The sequence below is a fragment of the Strongylocentrotus purpuratus genome, unplaced genomic scaffold (assembly GCF_000002235.5).
Source record: "Strongylocentrotus purpuratus isolate Spur 01 unplaced genomic scaffold, Spur_5.0 spur5_scaffold_9, whole genome shotgun sequence".
In the NCBI taxonomy this organism is placed as follows: Eukaryota; Metazoa; Echinodermata; class Echinoidea; order Camarodonta; family Strongylocentrotidae; genus Strongylocentrotus; species Strongylocentrotus purpuratus.
The window spans coordinates 7,443,838-7,460,579 of NW_022145615.1; the positions used below are offsets into that span (position 1 = coordinate 7,443,838).

Here is a 16,742-nt window from a genome sequence, read left to right on the forward strand (position 1 = left end):
AAATACTATATTAATATACCATGTAAAATGATTTCCTGATAGTTACAAATACAAATACAATATGTTTTGATAAATTCATTAAACCTATCGAGTCCGACCTGAAACTACCTGTCAGTATTTTGACCTCGTCGGTGTTCAGAGGTATCACTTTATTGAGAAAGTATGGTACAGCAATTTAATTGTCCTTATTAATTTGGAAATGAAGTGTTTCTTGTATTATCTTTATACAGGTTGTTCTTTACTATCTCCAAATTCATCACATGTCCATTCGGGGTGAGTCACTCGCTTGCAACCTATTAAGGACAATTACAATCAGTGGTTCAGAATTGGTCTAGTCGTTGGTGAGGGCTCTGGGCTCTCGAATCAGGAGGGCGGGGGGGGGGGGTGGTCACGACAACATGTTCTATTTGGATGACATGTGAGAGACCAAGGACAAATAAGGGACGGGATGGGATGGGTGGTATTTATCTTATTTCACATTGTCTTCAACCTTGCCCACTCCCGTTTATCTCTTCCCCAATTTTTTGTTTTGTCATTTGATTGGACACGCCCCCATGCCCCTGGTTCCAAGGTTATTGATTAGATTGGATTAAATGCATGAAAAAAACAAGAGGAGGGGAGGGAGGGAGGGAGGAAGGGATGGATAAAAGGAGAGGGAGGGCGAGAGAGAGGGATGAAGAATGAGAGAGAGGAAGAGAGAGAGAGTGAGAGAAAGGGCTAGATGTATTTAAAGTAGTCACCCAAAGAATCAAAAGTGTTTTGAGTTGATACAAAATTCATATCATTGCGAAGGGAAGGCCTTCCTGAACAAATATAACAACTCCCCTCTTCAAAATATGTTTGGGCCCGCATTAAACATCTTTCAAAAATGTTGATTTTGAGATCCAGATTATCTGCCTTCAGCTGTCCTCCGTAGAGCGTCAAGATTCGTGACGTCACATGCGAGACACAGCTAACCACAAAGTTGCACTTTACGCCTTTCCATGATATCTATGATATTTTTAGCAAATTATTCGTGTTTTTCAAGAGAAAATCTTTCCATCCATATATAATTTGTCCATAATAATTGACGTGAATTGTCATCGGGTTATTACTTTAATTTAATCTAAAGGCCAGGATTATACTTTAAAACAATCAAACCCGGTCGTCGCTGGGTTTTAGATTTTGTCCAAAATCACACTTTAAATGATTAACCAAAGAAGGTCTAACTTGTCCATTAGTTAAACGTGATCTTAGACCAAGTGTCGAGTTTAATTATACTCCCCGGGACTGTTCTCGAATTGTCTTCGGGACCTCCTCGCCCACTCACGCAATTACGCAAGGATACACACTCTTTTTCCCCCTTTTTTTTCCGGGTGTGAATTCGTGCGGTTAGAAACAGCCAGAATCTGGCCCCTGTTTGTGAATAACAAATGCTAAACTTCTATGACAAATTTGCTCTCAGCCAATCAAACGCAACGATTTCAGTAGCTTATAGCAGTAACAGGAATTTGTTATTGATAACACGTTTTATGAAACAGGGCCCAGAATGAGTGGGATTGCACGATTATTTTCTCTTTTAGACGGAAGAGGGCGATATACAAGGAGCTGTAGACATACCCGTTGTCTTCTCTCTTATTGGGCTCGAAATTTACTTCATCAGGAGGATAGTGCGCATGTGCAGACGATTTCTTACTGCAGATCAGGTAACCATGGAAATGTGTATTGCAAGTATGTGTATACTATGAATGGTTCTCAATGATTATCTCAATGAACTGTCGTAAATCTGTCTTAATTATTTCAATGATTATTTTTAAATTGATAGGTCGATCGACTCAGAGGTCGGGTACTTTTGTTGAATAGCAGTCTCACAAATATTATATACCGGGTAGTGGTCAGAAATGTAAGTTAATAATATTCCAGAATAGATATGGCCAGAATCATTTGTAAAAATATTATCTAATAATGATGAAGACCTATCAGTAACATCAGTTAGTCCGTTTTAAGGAATCGCGTCTAAGTCTTCTATTTTTTCCCGACAAATTCATGATTATCGAAATTGCACAGAGAATATTGCAAATTTTCATCCCTTACCAATGTCTCCGAAACATAAGAATTGAAACTTACGTTATGACATTATAAGTACAGACAATGCATCAAACTTGTGTTGGAGACTTCTACAATTAATATTAAATAAATGATAATTTGTTATTGACATCATTATCAAGTATTTAATCGATTCCATACCGTTTCTTTTGTAATGCAATCGCATGGTGACCAGAACTCAACTTTATCTTTTAAGTGCCAATATAAAGGAAATATTACCACTGGCGGTAAATATTCAAACAAAGTTAAACCCATATCTAAAAATTGTAATAGGTATCCTACATTGTCCCAAATGTGTGAAGTAGAGTAGTTCATTCAGTGACGTCGCACTATCGCATGCGTTTTATCGTCGGCATTCCAATCTGTAAATGGGTTCTGGATAGGGCATCAACATTTCATTTAATTTACTCCACTTATGTTCTTAAGATTCTCAGCAATCTGTAGAGGTATATTTTAAATATTTTTAAAATGTCAATGAACCTTCTCTTTAAACGGTCTCTCGGTCGTATAGTTTAATTCGCATGGAAAGGTTGGTCGTTAGTAGAGTATATGTATACAGTATGTGTTATCTGATGGCCTTTCCCAAGTGATTAGTGACATGTGTGAAGTACACAATATTTACGTAGGCCCATTTCCTATTTCGAAATAGAAAATTGGCATGAGCGATTCGCTTATTAACTGTAAAGCGCTTAGAGACATTACAAATGTAAATACTACTATTACTGCTACTTTTACTACTTTCCTGATATTAATACTACTCCTACTACTATTACTTTTAATACTCCATGTACTACTACTGTAATTATTGTTGTTGTTGTTATCTTTTCATATTAAAGGTATAATTGAGTTCTGTTTTCAGACCGCAAATGCCTTTAAAGCTTATCTGCCGTAGTTTACAGGAGGGATTAAACCGCTCTACAAGGTCACTGGACAGGTGGTTATCTCATCAACTCAGCTCTCACTTAACATAAGAAAAAGAGGATCATGGGGGACCAATGGTCACCGATTAGGCATTGTTTGTTATATAGAGGGCGCAAGTAGCTACCAGTAGTGCAGTGGGCCCTTAAAGTGTGTGACTTTTGCTCTTATTCCTATCTATGACATTTTCTAGTGCCCTTTTAGGACCTAAAATTGCTATGAAGGTAATTTTAGACCCCAAAATGTGTGAAATTTAGCCAATACGATTATACCAATTCAACTCATTTTTCCAAAAAGAATACGGTGACCGTTAATTAATTATTTAATTAAAATAACAATACATGGGCCAGCTGGTTGTGTGCGTAATTTAACCAACACAAAAATGCCAACAAAAAAAAACAACATCGGCATTGGCTGAAATACGACGTAAAACGCGCTATTTCGTTTTTCAACGGCTTTTTCAAATTATCTAATATTTGTGGTGGTACACAAGTATTAGAAATCGTTATATTTATGGATATTTCAGCTGTCTCTGAACCGATTTTTATCAGACAAAGATGATTTTGTCATTTAAATTGTATGTTCTTTCATTTTTTTGTTTTAATTATCTCACAAAAAATTATTTAGTGTAGCGCCCTCTGCAACAGAACCCGACTATTCCTTCAATATTTTCATCGTCATCATTTTCATCAGTAGTAGTAGCATTATTAAGAATATTAATATTATCATCATTATTATTATCATTACGATTATTATCAATATTATTAGTATCATCATCGTCGTCATCATCATCATCACCAACACTATTATCATCATTATCTTTATCAATATCGATCAGTTGAAAAGGTTTAGAAAAACATATCCAAGAAAAGTTTAAGTTTCTGATACTGATCAGCATGTTGACAGATTCAATGCCACCCCTAACTAATGTGATCTACAAAATACGAAGAAAACAACCAACCAACCAACCTGTGGTGTATCTAGAACTTATTAAACAAAGTACTGGTCATACGTGGAAGAAGGAGGGTCACGCTTGCTGGATACACCCCTGCTCAATTTGATGTTTCTCTACTACTTACTAGTAACCAAACTTTCAGATAATCATCGCTAGTTCACTGACGTGTATTCAAACGTCCGATTTGTACACACAGAGGCAGCAAGTAATTAATACGGTAACAAGTATAACATGAACAGAAATGGACAGTTTTGGGGTGACAAACTAGACGATAATAATCAATGTGGTGTAAAATCAACATTGAACGTAGATGTATACATAGTTTAACCGCGTGAAACATGTGCTTTTGATATCCAATATTTGTCAATATTCAACGTGGATTTACACACAGTCATGGTTTAACTGCATGAAACCTATCAAAGTAGACCATCACACACGTATAATTTGATGCTTCCTTTTTAATTTTCCATCTAGTGTGAAAGGCAGTTTGAGGAAACCCACTACTGCGTTCGAGTTCGGTATCTGTTGTTGCCCGCCACCGCGTGGGCAAGGTAAGAACTTGGCAAACGTTTGAAGTTTTATTTGATTAAAATGCTACCAAGCTCTTGCCTGAAATTTGCCTTTAATTTTGAGCACACGTATTGCATTGCCTATTAAAGTGTGTAGTAAGAACTGTGTATCACTTGGCAATACGCGAATTCATGCACAACCGGAAATTTACCCCGACGGTACTAACATTATGTTTTCAATTTCAATTTCCCTCTCTCGAACTATGGGGGTCGAACTATATTTATGACTTGAATTAATTTTTCCCTCGGGTATTACTTAAATTATTATGTTCTTGTAAACTTTTCTTCAAGCAGTGCTTGTTCTTCTCAAAACTGAGACAGCTTGTGGTAATTAAAGTAATAATAACATACACATGAAGGGTGTATAATAATAGTTATGATTATTAATCAGACAAGATAAGATAAGACTAGTATCTAGACTCTGCAGGTGTGTTTACTGTTTCGTTCAATTCCAGTAGGAACAAGTCAGGCGGAGCAGTAACGACCCTTTTCAGAATCATTTATCCAAACATACCAGGTAAACTTTCTTTAATATTATTCCTTTTACAATTCTGTTTCGATTTTGATGTAAAATCATAAATTTATTGTTAAAGATAAACTTGAGTTCTGGTAAAAAAAGAACATTAATGCTCACAGAATCAAACGAAACTTACAATGAATGTTCAAGATTACAAATAAATGTCATGTGCAAAACAATTTCGAATGAAAATGGATAATGGCTGAGTAATGAGCATAGAAAGATAAGGAAATCAAGGTATAGTAGCACTGACACCATTTGTGTAGTCTAATATAATCTTGATGTGTACAGTGCTTGTTACTTTACCAGGACTGGGCTAAATTTATTATGATTTTCATGACTCCAGAACCTTGCAGTCCACACCAATACTTACATGCTACATGATAGTAGTAGTAGTAGTACATTATATTTATGATCAACTGTTTCTGATCCATTTCCACACCTTTTCGTTCACATTCAATCGCATTACCAGAACTCACCTTTATCTTTAAACGAATAATTTTATAATTACATGTCGTACCTATTTAATGATGGACTGCTGAAGTTTTGTTATCAGTTCTTCTTGCTGCTTCACATTTATGTGTTTTAAGGAAAAATATTATCTGCTGATATTTTTATTGTAAATTCATATTCATGACTCTAACTGGTCATTTCACACGTACATACATACATATGGATATCTTCCCCCTGTTGTTATGAGTAACATATATCGGAATTTAATTTGAAATTGATACGAAAACTTAAATTCGATTGGCTTCCGAACAATCCGAAGGGATCAGGTAAAAAGCTGCAACGCCTTTATTGCAAAACTTATGCATATTTATGTACTTACTGATAAGATGTCTTCACTAATTTCCATCCTATTCTATCTACTTTTCAGGATTTAAGTATTCTACTCGCATTGTTTGCACAGTTGGTCTCGCTCTTGCCTGCATGTATCAAGTAGGTTCCCCTCCCCCATCCCCTCCCAAAAGGCAAAGAAAGAAAGAAAATTGATAGAATAATTCATTGATTGGTGTTCATTTTTTCCCCATAAACATTGCATCACAAATATAAATGAATTTTTAACATGGTTATACAGCAGTATCGTCGAGGCCTTCTTTGAAACAGTCCTGCTGTTCACAAATATTACTGTTGATGCAAAATTTGAACATATTAAGTAACAGTCTTTGATGGTTTAATTCAAGAGGGATTTAACAACTCTTACAATTAGTTTATTGCAATGGTACAAAGGAATCAAACTCAATTCATACATGTTTATACCCTTATTATACAGACATGTGCTTATTACGTTGCGGCTTTGCGACCCTTGTTGAAAGAAATTCATCAGCATTGGCTGGAAACTTTACCTGGTGAGTAACACTACTTGAACGGTAAATATCAATAATTTATATCATTAGCCATATGAAAAGCAAAATCGTTTCATTTTCTATCATTCATGTATTGATGTAACCGATGTAAGAACCTAATCTTATCTTTGCATAATGAGCATGATTGGTAGATCTACCTTGGTACGTAAAGAGACACAAATGTTAACATTGCCATTCAGTGAACACATGACGCAAAGATGGGAAACAACTCTCTTAATAATATGCCAAACCTATATTTTTAAGTAATACCAATGACAATGATGTTTGTCCTACACGCGTTCATTTTTCAGCTACCTTTTATGCCTCCTGTATTTTGGCATTTGTCATCGCTGTCACGAACAGTTTCTTTACTCTGCGTAACTACAGGTAATGCATACAATTTCCATGATGTTATGATGATCAGGGTGACGACGATAATGATGACGATGATGATGATGATGATAATGATAATGATGATGGTATGACGTCAATAATGATTGAGATGATGATGATGATGATGATGATGATGACGATGATGACGATGATCATGATGATGACGACCATGATGATGATGATGATGATGAGGACGATATTGATGATGATGATGGTGATGAAGATGATGATAATAAGATGATGATGATTCGCCTCTAGAAAAAAATTAAAAAGCTCCTGAAAAAAGTGCGACTTTGAAGACAGTACAGATGAGGGTTATCTGTATGTCAAGTGTTATTTTATTCCAAAGCTTTGGAGCGACGCAACTAAAAGTGCAATCTCCAAGAGTTACTTATTTTTTTGTGTGTGAGGCAGCCTCTCCTGTTTACTTCGTAAGTTATGTGTACATGGATGTAATTTAAAAGATAATAATTCAAACAATGTGGGGCTTGACAATTCAATATAACGCTCTGTAAACAAGCAAAAGTATCTTAAATGCCTTTCTATGCCTTATAGTCAACCAATGTAACTTGATTAAAAACAACTGTAAAATAGGGACCTTTTGAGGAATTGGACCCATGTCTTGCACATGAATTCGGAACACGCTGCGAATTGATTATTTGCGAATCTAGCTAGCCAAATGATAAACCATTAAAATAACCAAGCCGGCTGCTAATAAATTCGTGGCTCATCACTTTGTAAGTGATCAGCCACGATGGCATAAGTCGTTCAATTATGTGCAATTAAATATCTCCCTACCTTATGTATTTTATAGGAACCACACACGTAGTCTTTGGAAAGGCGATTACTCCTTGACCTACATACATCAAACACCCCCTAGAGCTGTGGTAAGTTTTTCTAGTAACTTTTTAAGAAATGTATTTGCCAGCGTTACATCGTATAGCTGGCAAATGTTGTTTATACGGCCAATAAGTGGTGAACACTAATTGTTCTCCGGCATGCGTGACGGAATTATTCAATTTCCGTTGCGTCGAAGGTGTTTCATTTGAATATGAAAAGAGAGGATGCGAGATAAAGCTACAGTCCCATATACGTCCCGGACCGTCCCGGACCATCCCGGACTCCATCCGGGGTGATCCGGGATTCGGTCCGTGTTGACACCGTGTTGGCACCGGGGTGGTCCTGGATGGTCCTGGATGGTCCTGGATGGTCCTGGATGGTCCTGGGCGGTCCGGGAGTCGACCCCGGATGTTTTTGACGGTCAAAAACTGCCGGGGTGGTCCGGGACGGTCCGGGACAATAGTTTGATCCGGGGTGATCCGTGTAGCCACCGTGCTGGGTCCGGGGTCATCCGTAGTGGCGCCGGGGCGGTCCGTGTTGATCCGTGGCAGTCCGGGAGTGAGTTATTGACCGCCTAGGACCATCCAGGACCATCCAGGACCACCCCGGTGCCAACACGGTGTCAACACGGACCGAATCCCGGATCACCCCGGATGGGGTCCGGGATGGTCCGGGACGGTCCGGGACGTATATGGGACTGTAGCTTAAAAGCATCACACTTTTTTTAACAAAACATCCCGGACCATCCCGGATCACCCCAGACCATGGTCCGGGATGGTCCGGAGTGGTCCGTGCTCGTCCGTGCTGGTCCGGCTTTATATGGGACTGGGGCTTAAGGGTGTGGTGTGTAGAGGGAAGTCATTCTAGCTTTCCAAGGACCGCACACTAGCACGTTTTTTTTATTTTATTTTTTTATATATATGGAGTTCTTTTTAAAGAGTGAACTAAAAAATGATAATAGGTAGGAGACGTTGTTGCATCAAAGTTTAGGTTGCGGTGGCCATAGGGTCTTTTCAGAGTTTAGTGCTGATTGAGTTTTATCTCTGTTTTTTTAAACCCGGGCATAATTAGGGTAAGGGCATAAAAGTTTAATTAGTTATGATTTCACATGATTAAATGTTAAGAGGTGTAAAAACATTGTATATGTATGATTTTCAGACAGAATTTGTTGGAAGTTGTTTTCATACTTTGAAAAATAAAAGTGTTGATAATTTATGTGAAATAAATGCTGTATCTACGTGCTAGTAGCTCGGCAGGCTATATCCCAAAATATTGTATATTTTGTTATTTTGTCAGAGTGACATCTGGATGGGATGGTTGCTATGGATGATATTATGTGATAAACGATGTTAGGATGAACGAAAATATATCCATGTATTGTAAGCAGAAGTTGAGGTTCGAACAGTTACGGTAAAATGAAAAATACTTTGTGAACTTCCTCTTTCGTTCTTGATACAAATTTGAGGAGGAATATAGCATAGTAGGAATTATGAAGATAGCTCTTCGTATGCCCTTATAAAGAGAAATAGCTAAGAAATTCATAGCAAGTTTTCATGCCATACGTGTGTATAGTCATGGGCGTCAATCCAAATCAGACCGTGGGGGGGGGGGGGCACAATTTAGACAGTGCGGCGCCAGGTTATTTTGTAAGGGGACGAATGGGCGCGCCACGCAGGAGGGGGTGTCTGAAGGGATGTGCCCCCTCAGAAGTTGAATACTTTTTTAAAATTGATACATAAATGGCTCAATTTGGTGCATTCTTTTTGCCAAATTAGAAAAAAAACAGTAGAACGCAGGGGGTGTCTGAGGGGGGTGGGGGTGTGCCCCCCTCAGAAGTTGAAGATTTTTGTTTAAATTGATGGATAGATGGCTCGAATTGGTGCATACTTTTTGCCAAATTAAAAAGAAACAGTAGAACACAAGGGGTGTCTGAGGCGGGATGTGCCCCCCTCAGAAGTTGAAGATTTTTTGAAATTGATGGATAGATGGCTTGACTTTGGGCTTAATTTTTGCCAAATTAAAAAGAAAACAGTCTTAAGTTCAACTAACAGGAACAAGAACGCAACGGGGGGGGGGGGGGGGGGGGGAATAGATAGATGAATTTGTTGTTTCCATTGAACAATCAGCCATAAAGTTTAAAGATACAAGGGATTAATTTGATTTTTTTTCAGTTGGTGAAAGGATTTTCATCGTAAACCAATGTTTGAACTTCCGGTAATGTGAATGTAATATTAATGACGCTTCTAGTAAAAAAATAAAATCTGATCGCCTGATTTGGTTTGATTTTTCTCAATACAGAGAGAAAGAGAGGAAGAAAGAAAAAAAAAGAAGATTTTAACCCCGAATCATGGGGGGGGGGGGGGGGGACATTTCGCCACCTGAAAATTCGTGGGGGGGACGTGTCCCCTCGTCCCCCAAGGATTGACGCCCAATGATGTGTATAGTCCCCTATTTCTTCTAGTTCGTGTTTCTTTTCGATTATTCCAAAACATCGCGCCATAGGCCTACATCAAGTATTATGTATTACATGAAGAATACCTTTTCTGCAAGCTTCACGACAATTTCCTTTACAAGATAATTAGCCATTTCGGAGATGGAACTTGTACAAATGACTCCCAAATATCTACAGATCTTTTTCACATGAAGATGTCCGTCTTTGTTCATTTTAGAATAATCACTGCTACAGTTAAGCTATGGTCACAAATCAGAGCAGCGACCGACCGATCAGTAGCCTGCTCGGTCGCTGCTGGAATTAGGCATCGCCCAGCGATTACGTCGGTGCCCGGTCAGCGACCGCCCAGGCACCGAGCGTATTTTGGGCGGCGACTGAAAAGTGAGCAGGCCCCGCCCAAATTTTAACTCCGCGCTAAAACTTCAGCGGCGACCGAGCGATGCCCTAAAAACGAGCGGTGCCTGGGCGGCCGCCGCTCGGTGGCCGGGCAGCCGCCGGGCAGAATTGCTTAAAAACTCGCCGCTCGGCCGCCGACCAGGCTACTTTTGGGTTATGTGACCATAGCATAATGGAGGTCCTTCATTCCGCCTGTGTAGAATGGAACACCCGTGCATAAATGAATATTAATTACATACCCTTCGATAACATGTATCTGACAGTCGTCTCGATTGGCTTCATAACTTTATACAAACATGGCTCAGGTTCATGGTATAAATGACCTTTATCGGCCTAATAGTTTCTCCGAAGTGGCATTTCGCGTCGCAAGTTCTCATCTTTACCTTTAAATTTGTCTCACGTGTTTCTTTTTTAGGTCTCGGCTTTGAAGTTTAGTGGATACACCATTGCCTTTCTCATCTCTGGTCAGTAATTTGTTAAAGCTTTTTAAACACGCATTTATTCACTTAGTCATGTTGTAAGATATAAAAATACCAAGATGTAAGCAAAACAACAACATAGATGAGGATGGATATTCTTCCCCGTGGTGCTGTGTGGAATTGTATACTGGATAGAAAAAGAGAAAAAAGAGAAAGAAATTGGACTCATTTGAAAAAGTCATGGGGTTGGCACAGGATGCGTAGGATTCCATTAACAGCCAGAACAACAAACAGATCAGTGCTTGATGACCTACAACCAGGGAGATGTGAGCTTTTATTTGGAGGCCATGATTACGAAACAGAGAGTTGGCTTCTTTGGGAAACATTGTAATATCTAAAGGGTATGGAGCAGGATACCACATTCATGGTTGGTAAAGTGCAAGGTGAAATGAAAAAGAGAAAGGCAAAGGATTAGATGGATAGAAGGTGTGACCTGAGAAACAGACATGTCATTAAGATGAAGATGAAGATACATGCCCAGGACAGAGTCACCTGGTGAGGGTTTGTCCAGGAGTCGGAGACGACTCGATGGCACCAAACAACAACACCACACATCATTTTCCGTCATTAAAATGAAACCCATATCTTTCAAAACAAGAGTGTGTTTTTTAACTGTAGAGGGTGCATGAGCTTTCTCCTAAATTTCACGTTTTTCCTAAATTCCTTTTTATAATGTTGTATCCAAGTATTACCGTCACCTTTTCCTTTTTTAAAGGAATTGGAGCACATTCTGTACATTTGTTTGAATGTGTACTATATTAGTTTGGATACTTACGGAAACTATTGTTTAAATATGTCTGTGTTTATAATGTATGAGACAATGTACTACATGCAGGCGCGTACGCAGGATTTTTTCAAGGGGGGGGGGGGGGGGGTTAACATTTTTAAATCGGGCCGAAAATTTCGCATCGACTCAGCCAGCCGCTGAATAAGCGGGGAGGGGGGGGGGGGGTAAGAGGACACTTTCTTTTTTTTTTCTTTTTGGTCTCGAAATTTGAAAATTTGACATTTTGCTCCGTTGGGGGGGGAGGGGTAAGATCACCTTTTTTAGGTCAGCCATGGGAATAATTTTTTTTTTTTTTTAACCCCAAAGGGGGGGGGGGAGTTTAGGGGGGAGGGGGGTTATAAACATAAAAATACCAAAGGGGGGGTTAACCCCCAAACACCCCCTGCGTACGCGCCTGACTACATGTATGTTTATACTGTAAGAACAATTGTGTTCCTATTCATCATTTTGTATAATTATGAAGATCTGAATAAAGGCAAAAAAGTTAAAAAAAAAAAAATGTTGTCAATAAATTGTGAATGGATATAAACACCACTCTCAGTCTGCCCCTCCTCCAACTCCCGGCCTTCGTTACCTTTCTAAATGTATCACGAACTAGTACAAGGAAGAGGACTTTTTCACAAGTTTACATAATTTTCTACTTCACTTTATTTTTTACTCTTGATTTTGTTTTCAGGATTCATTATTCTACAAGTTATGCTCTGGGCAATATTCTTCGGACTCAGTCTGCTCTTTCAATACGGCTTACTTTTGGAGCTGATGAGAGAATACTGGTATCATTTTAATGTTTATTAGCCTGACTTTTTGTTACCACCTTCGTAAAATGTTTAATGCATCATCCATTGCAATCGTCAACCGTCCAAAAAAAATATCATTTAATTTCAGTGCTGGGTGTTTCCAATCTTACTCTCTTATTATTCAAATTGATGTAATTTGAATATATTGAAAAGATATTTTGTGAATATAGGTGATGAAGAAAAAAATGTTATTTTTTATAAACCGATCTTAAAATAATTGTTCTCTAAATACTTACCTTTTGTTCGAACATATCCCAAACCCAACGAGCTTCTAGCAAGTTGACAATACATATACCCTCCTATTTCTTCGCTCTCTCTCTCTCTCTCTCTCTCTCTCTCTCTCCCTCGCCGTTCGGCTGTAGAGGGGATGGTAGTGCCCCCCCCCAGTATCCTAGTAGCTATGCCCATTGATTGTTTTAATATTTTTAACCTCTTTCCAGGGTACACCTTGCGATGATAGTTTTTCTCTACATCGCTCTTCGAATTTTTGCTCGTTGCGTTCTTCTCCAAGCGAACGAAGATGGCGCACTTGTACTAAAGAACCTGTAAGTGAATGGGTAGACATTAATTAAGTCCCGTACATGTTTAAGTTTCGTTTCCAAGCGAGTGACTTGATTCATTATTTTGTTGGTTTATAACAAAAGATTTAAATCAAGAATATTTTTAATAGATATTAAACAGACCGGTCATTTAGTGGAAAACATTTGAATTATTAAGAGATTGTAACAACGAATATCACTTGGATGATTTAAAAGTAGTTAAGTCAATGGATTCCAGTGTTTGGATAAAAATTGTTTACCTAATATTCCGATTACAATCAATTTTGCAAACTTGTTAGTTAGTTTGGTCATATTAATCGTTTCAATCGTTTTGATTATGATTTATATGATTATATACATAGACCAAGAAGAACGGCTAGTTATTTACGAATGTATCACTTTTTACTAGCGTTTTGAATCCAGTTGTTCAAACAAAATATAGAAATAAAAAACTGTTTTCGAATAAATCAATTAAAATGGAATTTCTATTTTAAAAAAAATTGTTGTATACATCCAAAGAAACCATATTCGTAGGACGTAATACCTGGTAGGAATTAATTCCTTGAGTTGTTAGAGGTAATAGCTGGGAGCGCTAGGAGTGTCACGTGTGACAAACATGAGCGCTATACAAGAATCCACTATCATGTCACGTTCGCGCATTTCACGAGGTGAAGCACAAGGATATTGAAATTGCTTGTATTGTTTTAATGTATATGTAGTTGAATTTCAATCGTGTTGTTTTTTTTGTATCGCATCCTGTTTCAAATTTGTTTTATTCTTCTATTCTGCTCATACGTTTACAGGCACTTGTTTCACATCATCACTTTCTTCTTCATCTTCCTGTCCGTCCTCCTGGGAATAGCGGGATGCATCTTTCGGATCTTGAAGGCGGCTGTGGTCGGACTCGTACTCATCGGCCGAGTTGACCAGTGTCTCCTCATCCGCGGGTTCGAACGCTTCGATCGTGGTAGGATGATGATCCGTTGTCGTTCTGATAATAATGATGATGATAATAGTAATAATAATAATAATAATATAACGATAAATATATAATGATAATAATTATAATTAAAAAAATAACAATAATCATCATCATCATCATCAAAAAAATAATAACAGTGGCTTTTTTTTTGGTTTCAACGATATACAAAAATAATGCAAGAGCTCTTTCAATAGCTTGGCCCAAGTACGCAACGCCATTTTCTTCAACTAAATTTCTTGTATTCTTTCACTTTTTAATCATACATTGTTATTGTGCGTCTATATCAACAAACTTTTGTTGTAAAATGATTTCCATGCACCTTATCCTGGATTAGTTTTAATAGAACCAGAGAAATGAGAGAAACAGAAAAGAAAAACAAATCTATATTTTCCCTAAGGAATTTTTAAAGTCATCCATGGACCCTAAATGTAATCATTGCATTTTTTGCACAACTCCTGTATGACACTAATTTATTCCTACATCAACAATTAAGAAAATTTACTTTTTATGACATTATCTGTACAGAGCAAATTGGGAGGACCTCGAAGATACGGCTCAGCGTTGCCATTTTATGTTTGATTAATTAAAAATTAAAAATTTACAACATTTTTTTTATCTCATATATTTTGTAAAAAAACAAAGTGGCAACATTTTCTTGCGAGGTCATTTCCAATTGGCTCTGTAAAGAAAATTCCATAAGCTTTAATCTTCTTAGTTATACGTGGGTGTATACAAAAAATATATATTTGCAACGATTATATTTAGGGTGAATGTTTGAGTGACAATTTTGTTAAGAAAAATGTATATATTTATTTTTATTACAGGGCACAGAGATGCAACTTTGTGTTTGATTGATCGCGCGTTAAAATTAAAATTAATTCGTAATTTTTAATCGGTTTTGATTAACTTTCACTTTTCTATCAACTTTCTATCTAAACCAACGTAATATCAGGATGGACCTCACATTTAATGTAATAATTATATTATTTTCCGTTTTGTCTCCCCCCCCCCCCTTCACTAGGCTACATGGCTTATCGTGGATATCTCACGCTTGAGGTTAGCATGACACATCCCGTGCTCGTTACGTTCTGTCAGCTGCTATGTCGGTCAAACAATGAAAGGAAGTACAAACCCGAAGGCGAGTGTACCACTGAAATGGGAGGTAAACATTAAATGAATGATTAAATATAAGAAAATAAGAAAGATGATAAGAAAAAAAAATAACTAGTATGAATATGTGAAAGAATGGATGAATGCATGTTTGAATGAATGAATGACTGAATAAATGAATAATACATGAATACGTGAGTGAATAAATGAACAAGTAAATAAATAAATAGTTTCTTGTGAGAAAAAAAAAATACCCATCGACAAAACCGACAAAATAAATCAAGAACAACAAGATTTTGAACATTATAAAATTGTGCGCGCGCATTGACGCGCGGACGTACGCGCACGCGCGTGCTTTTTTGACCTGAAATTGACCGGACAGAATGATATTGACCTTGATCGTGATAAATATGAATGAGAAAAATCAGAAAATTTCACAAAATGGCGCCTAGATGATGTCATCAGTGAAGGGCAATGTTGAAAACTTTAATATTTGATTAGCTGAGCGCAATTAAGAAATGAATTTTACTTAAGACATTGCAAGAGTCAGAACCTGACGGATAACGACGCTATATAAATAACCATATTATTATTATTATTAAATAACATATCTTTTGAGATCTTGATTTTCTTCAAATGGGATTTTTCACATACTTTCCCGTCAGATTCAGCGGTACCATCACCAAGTAAGAAGAGGAGGATCGCCCGCAACCGCTGGCTTGTGGCATACACTTTGATCCGTAACCCGCAACTCGCTTACAAGATACCTCTCCGTGTTAACAACCAGGACAAATCTTCTGGTTCATCTGAAATGAAGACGTCCCATCTTGTTTAAAGTTGCCGAGCCGGTGAAAGTGGTTGGTTTATGAGGGAGAGTTTGGCTCCATAACGTCACCACATTATTATTATTGCCATATATATATATATATATTTTTTTTTTTTTTAGTCCGGCAGCCATCTCGATATACCTTGTTTTAGGGTCTATAGTTTTTTTTTCTTCGGATTATAGTCCCTTAGACCATCAATTTGAAGAATTCGATTGCTGACACTCTGTCAGCATTGAGCAATTTGAGATGTGTGACGTCATACAAAATGGCCGCCAAAATCCCCTTTTTAACCAAAATTAATGATATAAAAAGTTTTAACAGCATTTTACTACATTAAATGGCAGTCAAATATCTTGATTTTTTTCTAGAATCATCACTAAATAAAAATTGCGATGCTGTATGATCACAAATGATATGCAAATTTGCATAATTCGGAATGGCGCCCTCTATAGACACATTAACTTGCATAGGTCAAAATGATGGCCAAATACCAATTTCTAACATGAGATTATCATATGTCATGAGTCAGATGCACTGGATACAGTGAGTAAAGATTGTGCTGCACATTTATTTAGTTAGAAAACACGGTTGAATTTTATGCTCTCTGTCCCATAGATATGAAGTGGCATATGGTGATAAATGCCCATTTTCAGTGACAGCGTTAAGAAACTAGATTTGTATTCTAAGGTACTAGATTCTTTTAACTTAACCTAAAAATTACGAACTACCACTACGATACAGGACTAT

At 37.5% G+C, this 16,742-nt stretch overlaps 1 protein-coding gene across 1 annotated transcript in view; it reads left to right on the plus strand.

Moving 5' to 3' along the window:
- The window catches only part of LOC100893820 (stimulated by retinoic acid gene 6 protein-like), a 32,201-nt gene extending 16,115 nt beyond the window's left edge, over positions 1 to 16,086 (plus strand). Inside the window, exons 5-18 of the mRNA XM_011663600.2 lie at positions 231 to 273; positions 1,563 to 1,685; positions 4,433 to 4,509; positions 4,983 to 5,044; positions 5,925 to 5,986; positions 6,321 to 6,396; positions 6,705 to 6,780; positions 7,601 to 7,673; positions 10,890 to 10,938; positions 12,417 to 12,513; positions 12,978 to 13,082; positions 13,880 to 14,043; positions 15,080 to 15,220; positions 15,834 to 16,086. Coding sequence (XP_011661902.2) covers positions 231 to 273; positions 1,563 to 1,685; positions 4,433 to 4,509; positions 4,983 to 5,044; positions 5,925 to 5,986; positions 6,321 to 6,396; positions 6,705 to 6,780; positions 7,601 to 7,673; positions 10,890 to 10,938; positions 12,417 to 12,513; positions 12,978 to 13,082; positions 13,880 to 14,043; positions 15,080 to 15,220; positions 15,834 to 16,003 — 1,318 coding nt within the window. The 3' untranslated portion in view covers positions 16,004 to 16,086. The remainder of the gene's footprint in view (positions 1 to 230; positions 274 to 1,562; positions 1,686 to 4,432; positions 4,510 to 4,982; positions 5,045 to 5,924; positions 5,987 to 6,320; positions 6,397 to 6,704; positions 6,781 to 7,600; positions 7,674 to 10,889; positions 10,939 to 12,416; positions 12,514 to 12,977; positions 13,083 to 13,879; positions 14,044 to 15,079; positions 15,221 to 15,833) is intronic.
- The last annotated feature ends 656 nt before the right edge of the window (positions 16,087 to 16,742 follow it).